Source organism: Paroedura picta, chromosome 7, assembly GCF_049243985.1.
Source record: "Paroedura picta isolate Pp20150507F chromosome 7, Ppicta_v3.0, whole genome shotgun sequence".
Classification (NCBI taxonomy): Eukaryota; Metazoa; Chordata; class Lepidosauria; order Squamata; family Gekkonidae; genus Paroedura; species Paroedura picta.
The window spans coordinates 104,199,282-104,220,147 of NC_135375.1; the positions used below are offsets into that span (position 1 = coordinate 104,199,282).

The 20,866-nt window shown below is 48.8% G+C and overlaps 2 protein-coding genes across 3 annotated transcripts in view; one reads left to right on the plus strand and one right to left on the minus strand.

Annotated features, from left to right (window-relative positions):
• Window positions 1-92: 92 nt before the first annotated feature.
• On the minus strand, window positions 93-20,148 carry NAA50 (N-alpha-acetyltransferase 50, NatE catalytic subunit). Of its 2 annotated transcripts, none has more exons than XM_077345888.1 (5): window positions 19,977-20,148; window positions 7,415-7,551; window positions 5,732-5,851; window positions 5,324-5,390; window positions 93-2,348 (listed from the first exon to the last, which is right to left on the minus strand). In XM_077345888.1, the coding sequence occupies exons 1-5, from the start codon at window positions 19,982-19,984 to the stop codon at window positions 2,168-2,170; spliced, it is 513 nt and encodes a 170-aa protein (XP_077202003.1). In that variant the 5' UTR covers window positions 19,985-20,148; the 3' UTR covers window positions 93-2,167. The 2 variants fall into 2 exon arrangements, with proteins under 2 accessions (XP_077202003.1, XP_077202004.1); XM_077345889.1 differs by having other exon boundaries at window positions 7,415-7,548; window positions 19,977-20,121.
• Window positions 20,149-20,480: 332 nt separating this feature from the next.
• The window catches only part of ATP6V1A (ATPase H+ transporting V1 subunit A), a 30,147-nt gene continuing 29,761 nt past the window's right edge, over window positions 20,481-20,866 (plus strand). The window contains exon 1 of the mRNA XM_077345886.1: window positions 20,481-20,634. The gene's annotated coding sequence lies outside the window, so the exon portion shown is untranslated. The remainder of the gene's footprint in view (window positions 20,635-20,866) is intronic.

Here is a 20,866-nt window from a genome sequence, read left to right on the forward strand (position 1 = left end):
CCCTGTGTGCGTCCGTAAGGAACCGTCAAACGGAGGGCTGGTCATCCGGAGAAAGGGATATTTCGACTTCCCGTTTAATTTCTTTATGTCTCCTAGACAACACAGTTAATAAGGTTGACTGTACAGTGGAAAATTCATTTTACTTTTTTTTTTTGAGAAATACATTCATAAAATGACGGTGATTAAAAGCAACACAAAAAAAAATCAGAAAACAATTGAACTCTGGAAGGTTTGTGCACTCGAAATTTTCTTGAAACCTCAAGGAAAAAACTGCCCGTAGAAACAAGGAATTGGCGGGAGGGTTCGGAGAGGACACAATTTCCAAGTACCTACTGCTCAGGAAACAAAGAGGAGAGGCAGTGACCGATGGTGGCCGCACATTCTCCCATGCTGGACCTCCCCTAAAGCTCCGCATCTCACCCGACGACAGGCCAGGGCAGCTACGTTGGCACTTTGAGCATGAAATATGCTTCAGCATCACTGCAGAAAGATGGCAACACCCTCAAGCGACCACCACACAAAACGTTTGCAAGGTGTGGTCGGTGAAGTGGTGTCAAAGCCCTTCCATAGGACAAGGCCGCTGAAGGACAAGGTTGATATGTGCTCTCCGCAGAAGACTTAACAGGCAACTTATAGACGCAGAAACCTCTCCATGTACCAAACAAATCAGCATCCGGAAGATTTTTCTGGAGATTCCTCCCAGCCGAATAAGCGACCGCAGACTGGTTCCAGTGGCTGATTTAGGATTCTTCTGCAAATTGAGACTTCAGAATATTGCAAATGGCCATGCGGTCTCTCGTCTCCATGCCCTCCGTTCAGTATGACGATGAGGATACAGCCTCGGTTAGCAAAGTCAGACTGTAATAGCCCGTACCTCCACCCTGCGCCCCCGGACAAAAGAGCTTTTTGTTTTAAAAAGCAGAAGCGCAAAATACAGTTCCAATTTTTTAAAAACAACCAGGAAAGTAATACCGTTTAATATTGATTTAAGTGACGGGGCAGATTTGTTGGGGTTTTTTCAGTACAATCCACCCCCGCCCGCCCAGATGAGGAGAAAAGTCGTATGATTGAAGCTGGCGATGGCTGTACTGATCGTGAGAGAGCTCCAAATGAAAATCGCAAACAAAAGCATAAGCACAATACAAAGCAAGAGCTCGGTAAAGGAGGCTGCAGGGCGTACATTACAATACAAGGAAGAAAACCAGGTGTTTTCTGAATCCTTAAAACAATCCCCCGGTATGCCACTCCCAACTGGCGTTTCAGAAGCGCCCCCTGTCAGACGTGGGGTGGGGGAAGAGAAGCAGTTTTAACCATCCTCTATTTTCAGAGTATAATCTTGGCAAGCAAGCAAAGTCCAAACCAGCAGAACCGTTTCCAAGGCAAAGCTTTTGCGAGAAGGGTCATGGCGCTGATCTTCCGTCGCCAGTCTTAAAAGCTGCCTGGATCCTCCGGCGATGCCCAAGCCTCCAAGTCCACCCCCCCCCCAAGCCTTTGTCACCGTGACACCAATCATGAGCAGGAAAAATGTGAAAGATGGTATGGCCCACTTGGAATCCTCACCGACAAGAGTCCGAGGAACGCTTCCTGGCTGGCCCCCTCCCCCCAAAGGGATCACACACTCTGCAAGATGGATCTCCTTAGCTGTCGCCGCTGCTCTCAGCGTACAACGGAGAACGCAGCCACTCAAAAAACACTCTGGGTCAGCCTCGAGAGTGGTTTGCGGAGAGGCAAGTGGGGCCGGGGGACCGCTAAGCCATGTTCACAATCTCAGACGGCAGCAGCCTCCGGAACTTATTTTTTTAAAAAAGGATGCGTGGATATTATGAGTCTGGTTGCAAGGTATTGCTTAAACTTTGCCCGTCAACGAGGAGGATCGCACGCGGTGAAGGAAAAAAACCCTCAACTTCTGGAAGACCGACAGAAGGCCGCTTCCCCGCTCCGCAACCGGAAATCACACCCCCTCCCCCCCCAAAGAATGCAAAAGAGTAGAGCTGTAAAACCCAAAACACACAATTGGACAATTCTCGGGGAGTTACTAATTTGTTGGAGAGGATACAACAAACATTAGGGGAAAGGGGAAAGGGGGGGAAGGGAGTAGATCAGGCCTCTCTTTCCTTATTTGGTGACAAGCAAGTGCACAAAAGTGTTCACGGGGGAGGGGGTTTGTTCAGTTGTCGGCCTTTTGCACGTCTGTGTTCTGGCCAAGGCAGGAGACCTTGAGGTTTTTCTGCAGCACGTGGGCGTCCGCCGGCTCTATCCTCTTGTAGTAATTCTTCTTCGTCTCGATGATCTCGAAGCCAAACTTTCTATAGAAGTCAATAGCAGACTCGTTGCTAATCTGGACATGTCTGGGGGAAGGAAGAGAAGCCGAGGGGGGGAGAAAGAGCGTTAGCGTTTCCTGAACTCGGATCTAGGGCGCTTTTGTGCAGAAGAAAGGCCAGCGGGTGGACCACAGGCTTAAGTCTGTCAAAGCCACTCGGCTCGACCGCCAGCTGTCAAACTGGTAGCTCTGACCGGGATAGCCCAGACCTCTAATGCTACGTAGGGTTAGCCCTGCCAGTAGATGGATGGGAGAACACCAAGGAAGTCCAGGTTTGGAATGCAGAGGCAGGCAATGGCAAGCTCCCTCTGAACATGTCTTGCCTTGAAAACCCCAGAGAATCGCTTTAAGTCAGCGGCAACTTAACAATGTGCTGGCAGGGGATCATGGGAATTGGGAGTCCATGGACATCCGGGAGCACCACAGTTTGGCCACCCCTGCCCTGTGGCTTCTTGATGGCCCTGGAGGGGTTTCCTGAATGGGTGGGAGTTAATTTTTAATATATGTTTTAAATGTGTTAAATATTGGGTGAGAGGGCCATATATGATCATGACGACCAACTCCACCCTGCCTCCCAAAGTGGCCAATGATGGGCCTGGAGGGGATGGGAAGGTACAGGGGCAGGTACACACAGCTATGCGTCCCAACCATATTCTGCCCCATCTCGCCACTTGAAGCATAGTTTCAGGGGGTTCTCAACAGAAAAAAACTTTGAAAAAGGCTGCTCTAACCCCTATGATCCTGGGCACTAACTAAATATTGGCATTTTCTTAGTAACATGACCTGGTTTACCCCAACTCTGGGTATACTGTGTTTGGATGATCAGTTTTACATTGTGCAGTGCTTTTCACCCCAAAGAAATTTCCTAGACTGCAGAAATCCCACACAGCAATGTCCAGCATGGCCTATTTGGCATTTTAACTGTTTTTATATGCTACATTGGAATCCAGAAGTAGTTCTGTGCGGAGAGGATTTCTGAGAAGGGCACACGACTTCCCTGTCTCTTCTGCAACCCAAAATGCTCCCCCCCCCAAAAAAAATGGGTACTTCTGTGGGACAGAAAAACCAGCAAAAATATCCCCCCTCTTTCTGTAAGAAGAAACTTACCACTGAATCCAACTTAGGTGTGACTTTGATACAATTTATGATATTCCTAACCCTGCCTGATTCAAGTATTAACACGACCACCACGTTAGAATCATAGAATCCTAGAGTTGAAAGGGGCCATACAGGCCATCTAGTCCAACCCCCTGCTCAACGCAGGATCAGCCCTAAGCATCCTAAAGCATCCAAGAAAAGTGTGTATCCAACCTTTGCTTGAAGACTGCCAGTGAGGGGGAATTCACCACCTCCTTAGGCAGCCTATTCCACTGCTGTACTACTCTGACTGTGAAATTTTTTTTCCTGATATCTAGCCTATATCGTTGTACTTGTAGTTTAAACCCATTACTGCGTGTCCTCTCCTATGCAGCCAACAGAAACAGCATCCTACCCTCCTCCAAGTGACAACCTTTCAAATACTTAAAGAGGGCTATCATGTCTCCTCTCAACCTCCTTTTCTCCAGGCTGAAGTTAAAGCAGTGGTGCTACAGCTCCACAACCCCATCAGTAAGAAGGAGGCGAATGGCAAGAACCACAGAGCCAGCTACAGGGGAATTCAGTGAGGTTACATAAATGTGTTTGTTGAACAGCTGCCATCGTGCTTTGGACTTTGGAGGCAGGAGGAGTTTCAAAAGGGATTCTGGTGGAAGTGTCCAGTTATTGAAAGGCAAAAATCCCAGCGTAGCACAAGCCCCTTGGGAGAGCATGACGACTTTCTCAGCTCTTCACCACCAGTTCTGGATGAACAGCCAAATCCTGTACAGCAGGGTTTCTCAACTAGGGTTTTGTGAAACCCTGCGGTTTCTTGACAGCCCCAGAAGGGTTTCCTGAATGGCGAAGGTTAATTTTTAATATATATTTTTTATAATAGTTAAAACATTTACTGGATGATGTGACCATATATGGTCATATTGACTTCCCTCCCCCCCATCCCAAAATGACCAATGATAGGCCGGGAGGAGGTGGGAAGGAGGGTGGGTGTGTCCACAGCTTATGCTTCCCAACCATATTCTGCACGATTGCGCCACTTCTGGGGTTTCTCGAAGCCTGAAGATTGTTTCAGGGGCTTCTCAATCGTAAAAAAGATTAGAAAGGCTGCTGTACAGTTTTGCCCTGACTGTAACATTGTGATGATTAAGGAAATAAGAGCCACTGCAATCCCTTTCCCTCCCAAGCCCCATTATCCATTCCCCGTAATGACTGCACTCATCTTGAAAACATTTCCTGGAATTTCAATTGACTTAAGGGGTCACTTTGTTAACGGTAGGCCCACGGGGTGCTCTGGCCTGAAACATCTTCAAAGGGACAGACATGAGGCTGGTAGAATAGCCACGGGGTCACTTGTTGTATGTAAGACTGGCTGCCAGGTAACCTGGCAGGGAAGTCTTTAAATGGGAGGAAATTTGAGATTCCGCTTGGTCAAGATGTTATGCAGGGCTGACTGAGCCACTGTTCGATGAATACACACGTTGAAAAGTGCCGTCAAAGGATCCGGAGGCAGCACCACGCAAGGGAGCATTGCTTGCCCAAAGGCTGAAATATTTTCGATAGGACTTCCTTCAAATAAAGCCAATTTATACTGCCCCACAACTCCCCCAAGATGTCACGGTAAAGGGCGGTGTATAAACCGAATGAATAAAATAAGGAAAATACAAAACAAACCACGGTGCTCAAAAGCTAGCCTTCTAACGCCTGCGTTCGTTGGCAGGGGCTCGTGGGAATTGTAGTCCATGGACATCTGGAGGGCCACAGTTTGACCACCCCTGCATTAGGGCATCAACACAGCCTCTGTGGCTTTCATAGCAGAGTGCCGGTGCCTAATGGAATGCAAACGGAACGGAACCCTCTGAGGGCTCCTGGTAGCCTATGATATCCACGGACAGGGCCACAATGTGTACTCACAGATAGATATTGTCAAAAGTGCCATCTTTTTCACAGATGTTCAACACATGATTCAACATTTTAGTTCCTGGAAAGGAAGGGAGACAGAGAATTACCACCCCTAGTAGATAAAGGCCCCCCTCCCCGCTGGATTGTGAGTGCAATGGTACGATCTGGAAGCATGACAGCTATTGGGGGTTCTTTTAGACTTTTCTTCCCAACATGGCACCTCAATGGGTAGAAAGCGGTGAAAGGACTCGATTGTACTCTTCCGCAGCTAACATGGGCTTGGCGATAGTCTGCAGAAGGAACATGTGTCTTGCGACACATCTTCTGTCATGAGGGAGAGGCCCTTTTTTTGTGGTTCCCCTAAGAGCCCCCTGTGGCTCTGCCTGAGAATCATCTGGCCATTCGGCAAGAGAGCCTTACCTATTCCCAATCTTCGGTAAGGGGCCAGGCATCCAAGTGTCATGATGTACAGCCTCTTCTGATTCTGAGAGTGGTCCACTCTACAGCACACGGCGCCCACCGCAATGTCATTGAAATAGGCTGCAAGGGTGGGGGGTGGGGAAGAAGAGGCAAAATTGGGAAAGAAAGCACGTTTACTTTGACCTCTAATCCGTCAGGGGCTTAGGGCAGATATACGGGGTTGGCTTCAGTGCAAAATATCCACTTAAATACAAGGAAAAGATGGCAGGAGCTGCTAGCATGAAGACCAACTTCCCGTATTCCATTTGCCCAATGGGACTCATTGCTGGGCTCTGTAACATAAGGCAGAAAGCATGCGTGTCTGACTAAAGTGTGCATGAACACAAAAGCTTATACCTTGAATAAAACTTGGTTAGGGTTAGGGTCTGCTAAGCCAAAAGCTGAAGCTTCTACATTAACCACAGCTGGGTGTCAGTAGGATTTTGTGCGGTTCTGTGTGCTAATGTAGGCTGAGCCCTGGCTAGTTCCCTGACAAAGTTCTTCCAGGCTGCAGAGACAAAGCAATGAAGCCAACATTAGTCTAGGTAAACTAGAGTCCGGGTAATTTTCTGCGAAACCAATCTTGGTCCAGGGGCACCTTTAAGACAAAGCTTTCATGTGCATGACTTTATTTCATTTATTTGAATTTGTAACCCACCCTTTCTGCCGAGGCAGAGGACAGAATGCACATAGTATTACAATTCAGTAACTTTGAAGCCATTCTAAAACTTAGATACAGGAAGGAGGCCAATCTGATGTTAATATAAATGTTAAGTATTTTGCTGGACTCCAACATAGCCCTGGTGGAAGAGCTCCACTGTGCTGCAGAATTCAGTGAACTCCGACAGAGCCCTGATGCTTTCTGGGAGCTCATTCCACCAGGCAGTAAACAAGACTGAAAAGGCCCTGGCTCTTCTCGAGGCCAGCCAAATTTCTTTGGGGCCAGGGGCCATTAGCCTGTTCATATTGGGAAAGCACAATGCACTTCTAGAGAAATATTCAGAGAGGAGGTCCTTTAGGTATGCAGGGCCCAGGAATTTATTCCATAAAGGAATAAGAAGAGGAGTCAGTTTTATACCCCACTTTTCACTGCCCGAAGGAGTCTCAAAGCAGCTTACAATTGCCTTCCCTTCCTCTCCCCGCAACAGATACCCTGTGAGGTAGGTGAGGCTGAGGGAGCTCTGACAGGATTGCTTGGTCAGAACACCACTATCAGGACTGTGACCAGCCCGAGGTCACCCAGCTAGTTGCATGTGGAGGAGCAGGGAATCATACCTGACTCTCCAGATTAGAAGCTGCCACTCTTAACCACCACCCCACATTGGTTCCTCCATGAACTAACGAGCTAAGTTAATAAGGTTATCATTAATCTTGGTTTAATTCTTTGGGGGGGGGAGAACAGTGAAGGAAATAAATCTGTCAAAATTGGAGATTAATGGACAGATGCATCCTTAATTGTGGAATGCTGAGAGTAATTAACTGAGACTGTAACCATTGTCCCAGGTAGCATCTGGACCAAGCTAAACCTTGGGAGAAAAGGCCTTGTACAATGTGAGGTAATTAAGGTTTCCGGAAACACCAGAGCTTGCAGGAATTGCAAAGTTCACCCTTCCCGCCCACCAAACCAAGATCAAGATCTCGTACCCAGCTTGGCCAGCTCGCCGACTTCTAGCACATCCTTGTAGAACTTGTCATTGTAGCTGACAGGAAAGATGACCTGGTTTAACCGCTTCAGCTGCTTAATGTTGTGTGGCGTCACGTCACCCAGCTCGATCCGGCTACTGGAACAAAGCAAAACATGCTCAATACCTCTAGGAATCCCGGTCTTGGAGGAGGCCATGGCAGATGTCAAGGGAAGAAGAAGAAGAAGAAGAGTTGGTTCTTATATGCCGCTTTTTCCTACCCGAAGGAGGCTCAAAGCGGCTTACAGTCGCCTTCCCTTTCCTCTCCCCACAACAGACACCCTGTGGGGTGGGTGAGGCTGAGAGAGCCCTGATATTCCTGCTCGGTCAGAACAGTTTTATCAGTGCCGTGGGGAACCCAAGGTCACCCAGCTGGTTGCATGTGGGGGAGCGCAGAATCGAAGCAGCCCAATGACAGCCTTGGGTGGTGCGGCAGAATTCCACTTTACGTGCAAGGGGAAACCTGCATGCTCCAACACTATTCTTCAGGAAACCAAGCAGAATCGCTTGTATTTCACCCACCTGGAAGGGATCCTAATGGCCATCCAGTCCAACCTCCTGCACAATCCTGGACATTCAAGACTCCTTCCCCCCCCCCCCCCTACAACGACCCCTATTCTTGTTGGAATGTGCAAGATCTGCAGTGTGCAATGCTGAGCGGTATATAAAGGGTGTCCTGCAGGGGGCATCAGAGATGCATATTTAGCATTGCTAGAATTTGAACTTCCTCATTATTTGAGTACGCTTCCCCTCTGCTTGCCTCCAGAACAGACTGCAAATAACAATTAGTCACCAGGATTCCTGGGCCAGTCTGGCTGGAACAAAATTTCCTCCTGATCCCAAGGTGACAATCCGCAAGACCTTAGGTATATAAGGAAAGGCCGCTGGCTCATCAAGTTTGGCCCTCCCTCTCAGGATCTGTCTGGATTCACAGTGAGGCATGGACTCAGCAGTCTTTTTCAACCTTCTGACCATGGAGGAGCCCCTGAAATGTGCTTCAGGCCTCGAGGAACCCAAGGACTGATGTTGGCTGCCCACAACTCCCTGCTATGCCCCCCCCCCCCCAAGTACCATGTTACCACAAGCAATGCCACTCATACACTCCTACCGGATATGATCAGCATTAAGAAGTCAATTTGATAACATGAAAGTGGGAGCCTTAGTTCTGCTCTGTGAAAGGCCTGGACAGAAACAGGGGAAGTGGGCTCCAGTGATATCAGTGGCCACTCGAACTTCCGGGATAGGCAACGGAATTGGGAACTCTCAGGGAACCCTGATCAGATCAGGAACCCCAGCTCTAGCTTCTGCTTTAAAAACGCCCAACAAGAAGAAGGTTGGTCCTCATATGCCACTTTTCTCTACCCAAAGGAGGCTCAAAGCGGCTTACAATTGCCTTCCCTTTCCTCTCCCCACACCCTGTGAGGTGGGTGAGGCTGAGAGAGCCCTGGTATTACTGAAGAAGAAGAGTTGTTCTTATATGCCGCTTTTCTCTACCCGAAGGAGGCTCAAAGTGGCTTACAGTCGCCTTCCCTTTCGTCTCTCCACACCCTGTGAAGTGGGTGAGGCTGAGAGTCCTAATATAACTGTTCGGTCAGAACAGTTTTATCATTGCCACAGTAAGCCCAAGGTCTCCCAGCTGGCTGCATGTGGGGGAGTGCAGAATAGAACCCAACATGCCATATTAGAAGTATGCACTCCTAACCACTACACCAAGCTGGCAAGGAGAGCTATTAGCCCTAGAAGAAGCCTATTCTGCTAAGGGGGGAAACAGTCAGAAAGTTCTTCCTAATGTTTACCCCAAACCTCTTTTTGAAATAATCTGAATCCATTGGCTCTATTCTGATCTTCCGGAGCAGCAGCTGGAAACGAAACCAGAACCATCACTACTATATAATGGGCTGGGGGAGGGAGATGCAGGTCTTCATCTCACCAGTGACATGCCTAGGTAAGAACACCCCACGCCACCAACCCCAACAGGTATTGGGGAAGAAGGAGGAGAGGCTGCAGGGAAAAGGCACTTTACGCCTTTTCTAAATCCATGGAGAAATTAAAACAAGTTCCAAGGTCCCAGGAGCCTTTGGGGAAGAGAGGCCTCAATGAGGAGCCCGTGCCATCCATGGCCAACAAGGCCAGCTCAAATAGGCTGACCCCTGCAAAGTGAACAGGCGGTTGACAGCTGAGAAGGAAATAAATTAGTTTCCTTGAAGGGACAGGAAGAAACCCAAGCCGTCCTGCGGACCTGAACCCTCGGCCTGCAGGAAGGGAGTTCTCAAGTTCACATGACAAGGCTTTGGTCTTTCCAAGCTGCTCCCTGCAGAGACATTTCACTGGAACAGATGTTCAAATAAATAGAAAGCTCAGCGCCCACCTAAGGCATATGGGGATCTAAATTTAGGAAACAGGGCCTTGGGCATTTGGAGAGGGAATCATCAAACTCGCATTAGCAAACATGAAGGAAGAGGAATTCAGTGGGCTATGCACTTGCGACAGCCCAACCTGGCACCTAGACAGAATAATCCATCTCTGTACAGCATGAGGGGAAGGCACTGGAGGAAAACAGCCAGCCTGAATAAATATGTGGCTGCTTCTAGATTTCGCAGGCTGGCCATGCTTACTACAAGGAGGATGCCATCTTGGCCCGTGGCAATGAGAAGTATTTGGGTCCTGGGGGAGGACAAAAAGAGGTCCATGGGAGAGCACATGCTTTGCACAGTCCAGATTCAGCCCCCCTCCCCCCCCCCAGAGAAGTCTTGCTTGGGCCACTGTTCTGAGAGAGACCTTAGAACTAATAGGGAGCTATGGGGTCTAACCCTCTGCAGCAGCCTCCTTGGCTCAGATGCTACCCAACGCCACAGGAAGAACTGGTGAGCTCAATGAAAAGCAGCACCCGCACAATCAGGTGAGTAAAACAGAGCGTCAAAACACCCATAAACAAAGCTCTCCGGCAGCACCAAAACACAAGGCGTCAGCAATACCAAGACAGAGTTCCAACAGAGTCGCACGGACCCCAGTGCCTGGATGCTCTTCCAAAGCAATCAGGGGATCAGCTTCAATCTCAATGCCCAGGTTTGTCCCTTTATACCCAGAGGCTGAGAGAGAAAGTGACCAGGCCAAGAAGTGTCATGGAAAACAGGGTCTGAATCCGGGACCTCCATCACCCCATCCTAGCCTAACACTGTTACCGATACAACCTATTGGCTCCTTCTGCCTCAAGCACCTTCCTACCAATACAGGATAGGCTGCTTCGACAGAGGCTCAGGTTAGCTAGTGTCCATCATCGTCAGCAGGTTCTGAACAAACCGGTACTGGTCAGTTCATGAAAGCCACCCGCCTCAGTAAGGCACCTCTGCCTCATCCCCCAAAGCAAAAGGAACGGGGCGGAAGGGAGCAAGCGGCAAAGATTTCCAGCATAATACTAAAACCAATTGCCTGGGAATAATTCCCACTGAACAGAGTTTCATAGCATTTTGAGACAACCTGTGTAGGATTGTACTCTTAACTGGAAGACAGAGCGCCTGCGGGGGTATCAGAGTTCCTAAAAACTTACATTTGTCATTTTTTTTTATTAGTATGCTTTTATAGGGCATTGTCTGGGAAGTCAGGGTCCTGTATTTTTTACTTCCAGCTTTAGTTACATTTGCTTGGAGGGCATGTCTACTTGATAGAGAACGATGCATGATCCAAAGGTCTGCTGAGTCTTCAATATAAAATGGGGACAAAAAGTAAAACGACTATAGTACCAACAGAACCAGTCAGACCTTAAAGTATTAATGTATCTTAATCATTCCACCACCACCCTGCTCATAAAATAATCAACCAAGTTATTTCGGGAGATACGTTCAATAATTTATTATGTTGGCACATCCTCCTGTGAGATCGCAGAGGCGGAGAGCATGGGACTGACCCAGAGACAGTCAGGGGAAAAATCCCATGGCCAAGAGGATATCTGAGCATGGGCCGTCAAGGATCCTGGTCAGACAGTCTAAGCAAAGGGGCGGTGGAAGGATCCAGGGAGGTGGTGAGGGATTTGGGAGCAGCAGAGAGCAGTAGTCTGACTCTTCCTTCTGCGGCTGCGTTCTCCTAGTGAGAGATGTTCCAAGGTGGCTTTGCTATTGCCTGCCTCTGGGGAGTAAAGACCCTGGACTTCCTTCGTGGTCTCCCATCTTAGTGCTCACCAGGGCCAACCCTGCTTAGCTTCCTCAAGAAAATGGCAGCTCAGAAGGGGGAATGGAGGCATCCTATTCCCCTCCTCAGACTCTGTCCTTCCTAGACTCTGCCCCAGATCTCTAGGAATTTCTTCACCCAGGCTGACAACCCATCCCCAAATGTCTCCACATTTGGGAGGCTGGAAAAGCCTTCTGCTTGCTGCTGGTCAGGGGATTTTCTGTTGCTTGCTTCTCTCTCTCTCTTCCTTTCTTCATCTGTCTTTCTCCCCAACAGGGACCCAAAGTTGCTCTTGCAAATTACTTTTACAAAGAGCTTTTATTTCCCCCCCCCTAAAATATGGCCCCTACACACCAAAAAAAGAAGTGTAGGCACTACAGTGTGCTTGGAATTTGCAGCAGACCTAACACCAGGTATGTGTCTATATGGGGGGGGGAGGGGCACGAAGGATGTGGCCTGAGAGCAAAGGGGACAGCAGCCCGAAAAAGTTTGAGAACCACTGGTCTAACCGCTATACCAAACTGCCTAAAATATTTTTGCCACAAGCAACTGAAACCTTAATAAGTAGAGTGTATTCCCTCATCTAGAAGGGCACTTTTGATTGCAAAGAAGGGCAGAGAGTGTAAGAGCAATCTCTAATGATTCCCACCTTTCCACTGATAGCTCCCATCCTGAAGCCAAACTGTGTCTCCCTAGAGGTCTCCAGCCAGCAGGCAGGGGCTCATGGGAATTGTAGTCCATAGGCATCTGGACAACCAGTTTGGCCGCCCCTGTTGACCCAACCAAGATTTTCAAGGGTTCAGGAGTTCAACGTCTAACTGCTAGAGATGGGAAGGCCCGGGGGGGGGGGGGATGATTTATGGAATATTTTCTTTTACTTTTAACATGTTTATGACAAAGTGTCCATATATTTAACCCTCCAGCGTTATTTCGAAAAGATATGTAACATGAAGACTTTTATGTAAGACGATATGTAAAGTGTTGAATCATTGCAATTTCATTGCATACTGAGGGTAAGCAAGTGCAGGAATACAATTCAAATTCTGAAAGAAATCCTGAGGATACAACTTGGCTTTTATGGTAAACGAGAGCCAGTTGGTGTAGTGGTTAGGAGTGCGGTCTTCTAATCTGGCATGCCGGGTTCCATTCTGCACTCCCCCACGTGCAGCCAGCTGGGTGACCTTGGACTCGCCATGGTGCTGGTAAAACTATTCTGACCAAGCAGTGATATCAGGGCTCTCTCAGCATCACCCACCTCACAGGGTGTCTGTTGTGGGGAGAGGAAAGGGAAGGCGACTGTAAGCCCCTTTGAGACATGAGAAAAGCGGCATATAAGAACCAACTCTTCTTCTTCCCCGTCTTCTTATTGTTCCGGTATTCTTTACATGTGTAACAAAGAACAACATTTATAAATTTAATTTAATTGGTTATTATTTTCTGAATAAGCTTTACTTTTAATATATCAAACACAATAGGAGTGCTCTTTACAGATTGAAAGCCACCTTGTGACTTTGGGGACATAAAATGCTGTGTGCATAAGTGGCTTTCAATTTGTAAAGAGCACTCCTATTGCATTGCCCCAACTTTGTTCTCTCTGTCGTTTTTGTTCCCTGTCACTCAACAGGGACCCTGCAAGCTTTTCAAGGCAAGACATTCAGAGGTGCTTCGCATCACGAACTTGATATGCCTAGGGGCATTAGCTGGCAGGGGCTCATGGGAATTGTAGTACATGAACATCTGGAGGGCCACAGTTTGACTACCCCTGGCCTAGGAGGTCTCCCATCCAAACACGACCCAGGGCCACCTTGCTTAGCTTCTGAAATCTGATAATGCTGGCCTTGCCTGGGCTGTCCAGGTCAGGGCGCTGAGTGTTGTACTAAATACTACCTTCAACTTTAGATAGGTGCCCATGACATGCAAGCCCCCAAAGCTAAAGAGTTGCTACTGCTCATTAATATCACGAGCTGTGCTGGCCCTGGCCCATTTCCAAAGCAACTGGATATCCTTAACACTAACACTATCGCTACCTTATATATTTGGGAAACAGCCTCCTGGGAGGAGACTGTCCAGGGCCCTGTCCATCCAGGTCGACCCTGATTGGCCCTCCCCCTCCTGCTCCCACCCTCCCTCCTTGCCTGCTAGAAGCCTTGTGGCTGCAGCCTACATTGTCGCCGACAAGGAAAGAGGCAGTGACAGGGCTTTGCGGCCCACAGGTACACTCCTGCTGGGGGGAGGGGAGTTTGTAGCCTCCCTGAGGGCCGCAAAACCCTGTTGCCACTGGCGGGGAGAGGCTCCCACTCTCTTTAGCCCGCTTTGTGGGCCAAAGGGAGCCACAGCCACCCTCTCACACCCTTCTGCCTGCCGCCCCTTTCAAAGCCCATTTTTAAAATGGGCTTTGACACTAGTTAATAACATAATCCAAAAGGGATGCCACTTCTAAAAGAACAAAACCTTACAAAGATATTTTTTAAGAAACTGTTTAGGGATAAAGCTACATTTAAGAGGCACGGTAAAGCCTCCACTGAAGCCATGAGCTATCAAAAGTCAGTTTCCTAAGATCCAAAAAATGCCTGCCTCCTGGGCCAAGAAGTATAAATATAGCACAGTAGGTCATGATCTATATTATGGACTTGATGCTCACATTTAAAGTCCTGAAGCTCAGATAGATTGTGCCCTATTCTTCTGCATACATGTTGACTTTTTAGATAGATATATTTCCCCCAATACCTATCTGGCAGCAACACAATGTGAAATTAATATTCCACCTCCAATATTTTCCATCTTCACTGGTGTCGGAAAATCTGCCACTTTGTATGAGATTGACAGTGGAATCCCACAACCGTAAGTAAACCCCACTCTTTAAGGGGGCTTACTCACAGATAACCCAAGTCTGCGGAAGGAGCTGCTCTCTGATCAAAGGGAGAGCGATCTGGAATGCAGAGTCTCTTCAGCTCAAAAGTGCCTTCTGTAACAGGAGTTCCCCCCTTTTTTTGTATAGTTCATTTGCATTGCTAATCAACTCCTGAATTAAGAAGTTATTTGGCTTTCATCTCTTGTTTCAGGAAACCAAGGCAACCCCACATACCATACAGGTTGAGGCTTAAAAAAAATGATAAAATACAAGCAGGAAACATTACTGTCAAAGTAGCATTAATTGCCAGAAAAGATTATTTCCTTTCCTGTGCTGCTCACAACACTTTCCCCGAGACGACTGGGGAATACTCAGACAGAATAATAATTCCCTTAGAAGTCAGATTTAAAGCAGTACCCTGCCCTGCCTGGCAACTTCTTTGTGGTTTGAGGATGAAAGACTGGAGGTGTTGCAACAGATCCTTCTCTCAACTGTCACCGACGCTACAAATAAAGCAACCCCTCCCCTCCGCGCTAAACTGATCACAAGTTCAGCAACCTGAACAAACCTCCCGTTACCTTTGCGATAATTCCATTCCCACTGCTGGGAATTTCCTGGGGCTCCAGAAATTCTTTCTATTTAGAGCTACGGGACGAAAGGGAGCTTGGCCGCCTTTCTCCTGTCTGCTGCGAATTACACTCCCTCCTGAAAGGGGTGGGGGGTGTCTGCGAATCCCCGAAACTGCACGGGGAGCAAACTGAGTGGTGGTGACACTGTGTGTAGGAGAAGGGAAAATGACTAGAAATGACCCCCCCTTTTTGTAAGAATTAAAATCCCAAGCCTTTTTTTAAAACTTTTGTATGTCAAAAGTGATTCACACATTTTTATTTATTTGGTAGTTTATATCTTGCACCTTCACCCAAAGGTCCCAGGGCAGGTTACAATACAGACAGTACAGTATAAAATCATCTAAAATACTTTTAAAAGTCTGCATGCACACCCTCCCTCATACCCAGAAGAAACCAGACATCAAAGGTCTGGGTGAAGAGGTGTGTTTTCATCAGGGGATGAAAACCATATAATGGTGGCACCTGGTGAGTCACCAGAGGGAGGGCTGTTCCAAAATCTGTGGCCACCACAGAGAAGGCCCTCCTGCATGTCACTGCCCCTTGTGCAACATATTGCAGATGGGCAGGGTGGGAGTGGCTTGCTTAAGACCTCCCCAGTGGCATCACAGAGGTGAGATGCAAACCAGGGCCCTGCCAGGAGTTACCACAGGCTCTTTGCCACTCCAGCAGCTCACAACAGGATACATGACCATGGAGCTGTCCCAATACAGGTGAACTTCAGAAAAATCCACCTGTTTCCTAAACAGAGTGCCCAAATTTGAAAACCCCAAATTCTTGATTCGTTGCATGTGTGAGCAGCCTGCCTTCTGGGAAAAGGTGAATTCAAATTAGACGTGTGCTTTTTGTGCAGCCAAAAGCCCTGGGGAATCAGTCCTCAGGAACATGAACTTCAGCGTTGAGAATCTCACGTATTCTTCTTAAAAGATCAGTTTCCAGAACTCGCAGCTGCAGAGCATAACTTGAAACACATGGGGAAAACGCAATGTGACAGAAAAGCTAAGCGGAGTTCTATGACTACCATCCCACAATTAGATCACACTGTAAATGACTCCCACCATTAGATCGTGAAGTCCTATCAATTAGCCTTGGCCAATGAACACATTAATTTTCTCTTGAATCAAATCAGACCACTGGTGTACCACAGTGAGCCTTGTTCACTCTGAGCGCCAGCAGCTCTCCCTGGCTGTCAAGCGGAAATCTTTCACATCACCTTGCCCCTTTAAAACTGGAGACGCCAGGGACTGAACCTTGGACCCTCGGCATGCAAGCCTGATGCTCTACATCCAAGTGACCTCACCTCATTCCCCAGAGCAGTAGTGTTAACCCTTCATATGAGGCAGACTTCTGCCTTTCACACATGGACTTGATTTTCATAATCTTTAATGCTTGACATAGGATTGTTGTTGCTTTTTTAAAAAGAACAGGATTCAACTCCCTCAAATCCTTTGGAATTAGGACGATCCTCATATCAGTAATCTGGTAACCAAGTCTTCATTGATAAATTCCAAGTATTTCACCTGTATTTTGTCCCCCACACCACCCTAATCAATCTCTTGGCCTCCTTCACTGTCCTCTATAACCCAACACCTCCCGTCCGTCAGTAACAACTTCACAGAATTCTTCATGTTTCCCGAAAACTCTTCTTATAAGCTCTGCAGTCCTTGATCTTTTGCAAGCAAGGGGGCTCACATGGACATTCCCCGCATGCAATTAAGGCTCAGCACAGAAAATTATGTCCTGCCCAGGACTTTATTCAGGCTTGGCAAAACCAAACACCAGGTTTCAGTTTCATGGAAAACGTTGAAAAGTGCCTCTGGCCATCTTGAGAGTATGCTTCTTTCCCTGCACCTTAGCCACTGCTGCCATTAAGGATTCAGGAAGTGTGACATGAATAGAATAGTTCTGAGCCATGATATGCTTGCTTAGAAATTAAACACTGCCAAGCTTCCTTTGCCAACACACAATCCTCCTCCACAGACCAAAACCCCTGATTTCCCTCCAGCCCCCCTTTTAGAGCTTGAAGTGCCTTTTACACTCCATGATTGGGTCAAAGTTCAGTCTAGATTTCGTTCTTAATGCCAGCACTAACTTGTCTTCTTTAAAGGATTGTATTCCAGGGTGCCTCACCACCACCAGGTCCCCTTGATTTCCTGCTGCAGTGTCAGATCTTCCCCCAAACAGAGCCAGACCTTTGAAGACAAGGCCAGCTTGATAAGAACTTAAATGCCTCGGGAAGGGAAGAAAGCAGTTCTAGACTGCCTTTTTATCCATGGCCCAGATGGAAAAGCAGCTCTGCGGAGGTGTGAAATTTAAAAATGCTACTATTCACCTCCATCCCACTACCTATCAAAGGACTGCAGGTTATTTCCCAACCATACTGGTTTAGCAAATGTACAATACACCCTTAGACGAGACATGCAGAATTATTTACCAAATTAACCAGAGATGGATGTCTGAGCTGGGGAGGAATCTAATATAATGTTTGTGGATTTGCTTAGCGGGAATTTCACTCACTCCTTTCCAACATCACATCTGAAAACTAGATGAGCAATAGACGGAGCCACCAAAGCAAAACTATGGACCAGCAAGGCTAGTCTCTAAGGCAGGGGTAGTCAACCTGTGGTTCTCCAGATGTTCATGGACTACAATTCCCATGAGCCCCTGCCAGCAAACACTATCCCTGCTGTACGGTGCCAAAAAGATCCTTCTTCCAGCCCTACTGCAGCAGGAGGACTAGATGACTCAGGAGGTCCTTTCCAATTCTATTATTCTATGATATCCTAGAAGGCTCTTTTAGCCCACCAGGGAATGACCTAGAGCCTCACACATGCCAAAGAGTATGAGGCCCAACACTGAACTTTGGGCTTCAACCCAGTGCTGTGAATTACACACCAAACCATTTTGGGTCACTACAGCATACTCTTCTCGCCTGGATTATGCAAACAAAATACAGAAGTTATTTCCAGAGTTCAGAACAGAACCAAGGATGTAACCTTCTGATTAAACAGAAACAATGGACATAAAAAAAGGTTGTACTACCTTTGTTAGCAGAAATTGTTAAAAGGAAAATCCCTCATTGCAATGAGTTCCTTCATACCAACAAGGTTTAGCAACTTCCCCCCCTCCCCCAGCCAACGCCTGGCTATTTATATATTTGCAATTCAGGCAACTATAATCTAGTTCAAGTAGTTTAGAGAGCCTGAACTACTCTGATAGTAAATAATCCTCTCCAATACAAAGATCAAAATTCAGCTACCCTCTGCACTACATGGGTCAAGGTTGGAATCCAACCAATATTTATTTCTGATGGAAGACCCAGGAGTTTTGTGCAATTTCAACACTTTCAACTGAAACGAACCAAATGAAAAAGTACACTTCGTACCTGATGTTAATTAAGTATACCCGATTAAAGCACCTGCATTCCTATGCTGCCTGTTCAATTTGTATGCAGATGCCATATTTTCCGTGCCATCCGCACCAATTTCTAATGACGCAACAACAACTCTCGAGTCAGCACAGAAACAGGTCCCACAATTTTTTTTTTACTAGAATGTACTGTCCTTATCACCTGCGCACTTTGGGAAGAGGTGTGGCTGTTCCTTTTTTTAAAAGAACTGGTTTAAGACACCAAAACACACACAAATTCTTCTATTTCGTCAGCTTGTCAACACGAAGGACTTTCCCCTTCCCGCCATGAGAAGCAACACACTAAAGGGGCACAGGAGGGGCTGGATTAGACCCAGATTTTATTCCCCACTCGGCCATAAAGCTTGCTGGGTGACTACCACACTTTTCTCAGCCTGACCTGACTGCTAGAATCCAACAGGTAACGGGGAAAACCACACAAACCCCAGGATCCTAACAAAAAAAGGATGTGACATAGATTGTTTTCCCTGAACCCACAACCTCAGCTCGATAGTCATCTTGCCCTTAAAAAACAAGTGAACATTGGTTTGGGGCCTGAGTTCACAGCTGCAGGAGGTTTCCAAGCCCAAGCAAGCACTGCCCACCAGCCCAATTGCTATCTGTACAGGGTCGTTCCCCATCACTTGGCTCTAGCGCAGGAGTATCCAGAGCAGGGGTAGTCAAACTGCAGTCCTCCAGATGTCCATGGACTACAATTTCAATGAGCCCCTGCCAGCAGGGGCTCATGAGAATTGTAGTCCATAGACATCTGGAGGGCCGCAGTTTGACTACCCCTGATCTAGAGTGTGGATCGCCAGATGTGCAGCGACCATGAGCCCCTCGAATGATAGAGTTGGAAGGGACCTCCTGGGTCATCTAGTCCAACCCCTTGCGCTATGCAGGACACTCACAACCCTCTCGCTCATCCACTGACACCTGCCACCCCCTTGAGCCTTCACAGAATCAGCCTGCTCGTCTGGAAAGCCACACTTTGGCCGCCCTTCCTGGCATAAAAAAAGATGCCAAGATTTGCAGAGCTCCTACAACTCAATTCACGGTGCGCTTAAAGGGGGGGGAGTGTAATTAGCCTCTCGTCCCGCGGGCCTGGGGCCCGACAGGCCTCTCCCTGGAGCAGCTCCGCCAGGCACAGGCGCGCGGGAGAGGAAATGGGCCCGCTGTTCCTTCCCTCCCTCCCGGGAGCGCTTGGCGCGGCCCGCCCCGGGAAGAGCCTCTGAGGAGGCACGTGCGAAGGCGCTGCCCGCGGGGCCCGAAGGGGCTTCCCGCAACGCCCCGCCCCCCTTGGCACGCACGCGCGAGCGCGCGCGGGCGACCAACGGCAGGAGGCTCCCGCCGAGGGGAGCAGGCCCAAGCGGCGCCCCGGGAAACAAAGGCCAGCCGCCGCCCGGAGCGGCCCTGCGGCAGACGGCGCTCGGGAGGGAGCGCAGGGGAAGGGGGGGCGCCGGTCCCGCACTCACCCCTTCATGGCTGCCCCGCGATCCGGATCCGGCGGCGGTTCAACTGCGACTGCCGCTCCCGCTCCACATGGGCCTCAGGCCGCCCCGACCAACCGCGCCAGCGTGCGTGAGCAGGCCCCGCCCACGCCCCGCCTCCTCACGCGCGACCTTTCCCCCGCCGCCGCCCGCCCGCTGCGGGAACGGCCACGTGACCCCGATCCCGGCCTCTCATTGGGCGGGAGGACTGAAGGGCGTGCGACGCCGAGGCCTGACCGGGAAGCTCAATTCTCCTTGAAAGATGGAGGCGGAGCCATGATGTCGTGTGTTGAAGCGCCGCAGCGTGCTGGCGGGGGCTCATGGGAATTGTAGTCCGTGGATCTCTGGGGACCTCAGTTTGGCCACCATATATATATTAGTTCATTTGTTTTATTATATATACATCATGCTAAGTAGAAGTTCCGCAAGATCACATACGAATTTTGTATATATAGGCTCCTTCACAAAAAAAAGCCCTGACAAACGCAAACGGATAGGACGATGCGTCACTTCCGCTGGCGCACGCGCACTGAGTCGACAGGAGGCCCCGCAGTCTACGCGCATGCTCAGTGCCCCGCCGTGTTGGGCGATCAGCTGAGCTCGCCGGTCCTCTTGCGGAGCTCCTTGCGGTGTCGCGGTCCAGGTGAGGGGCTGGGACGGGGAGGAAGGGGTGAAGGGCGGGGGTGAGGCTGTTGCTCCGCCCTTGGTGGGAGAGGGGAGGGAAAGGTAAAGGTCGCCCTTCGGTGGCTGCGGAGAGCTGCCCCCGCCCTTGCCCCCTTCTTGTGCTTTGCAGGGGTTGCGAAGGAGGGCCTCCCACCCTGTCTGTCCCTGGAACTGGAGCCCACTCCCTGACAAGCAGCCCCCCCTCCAAAAAA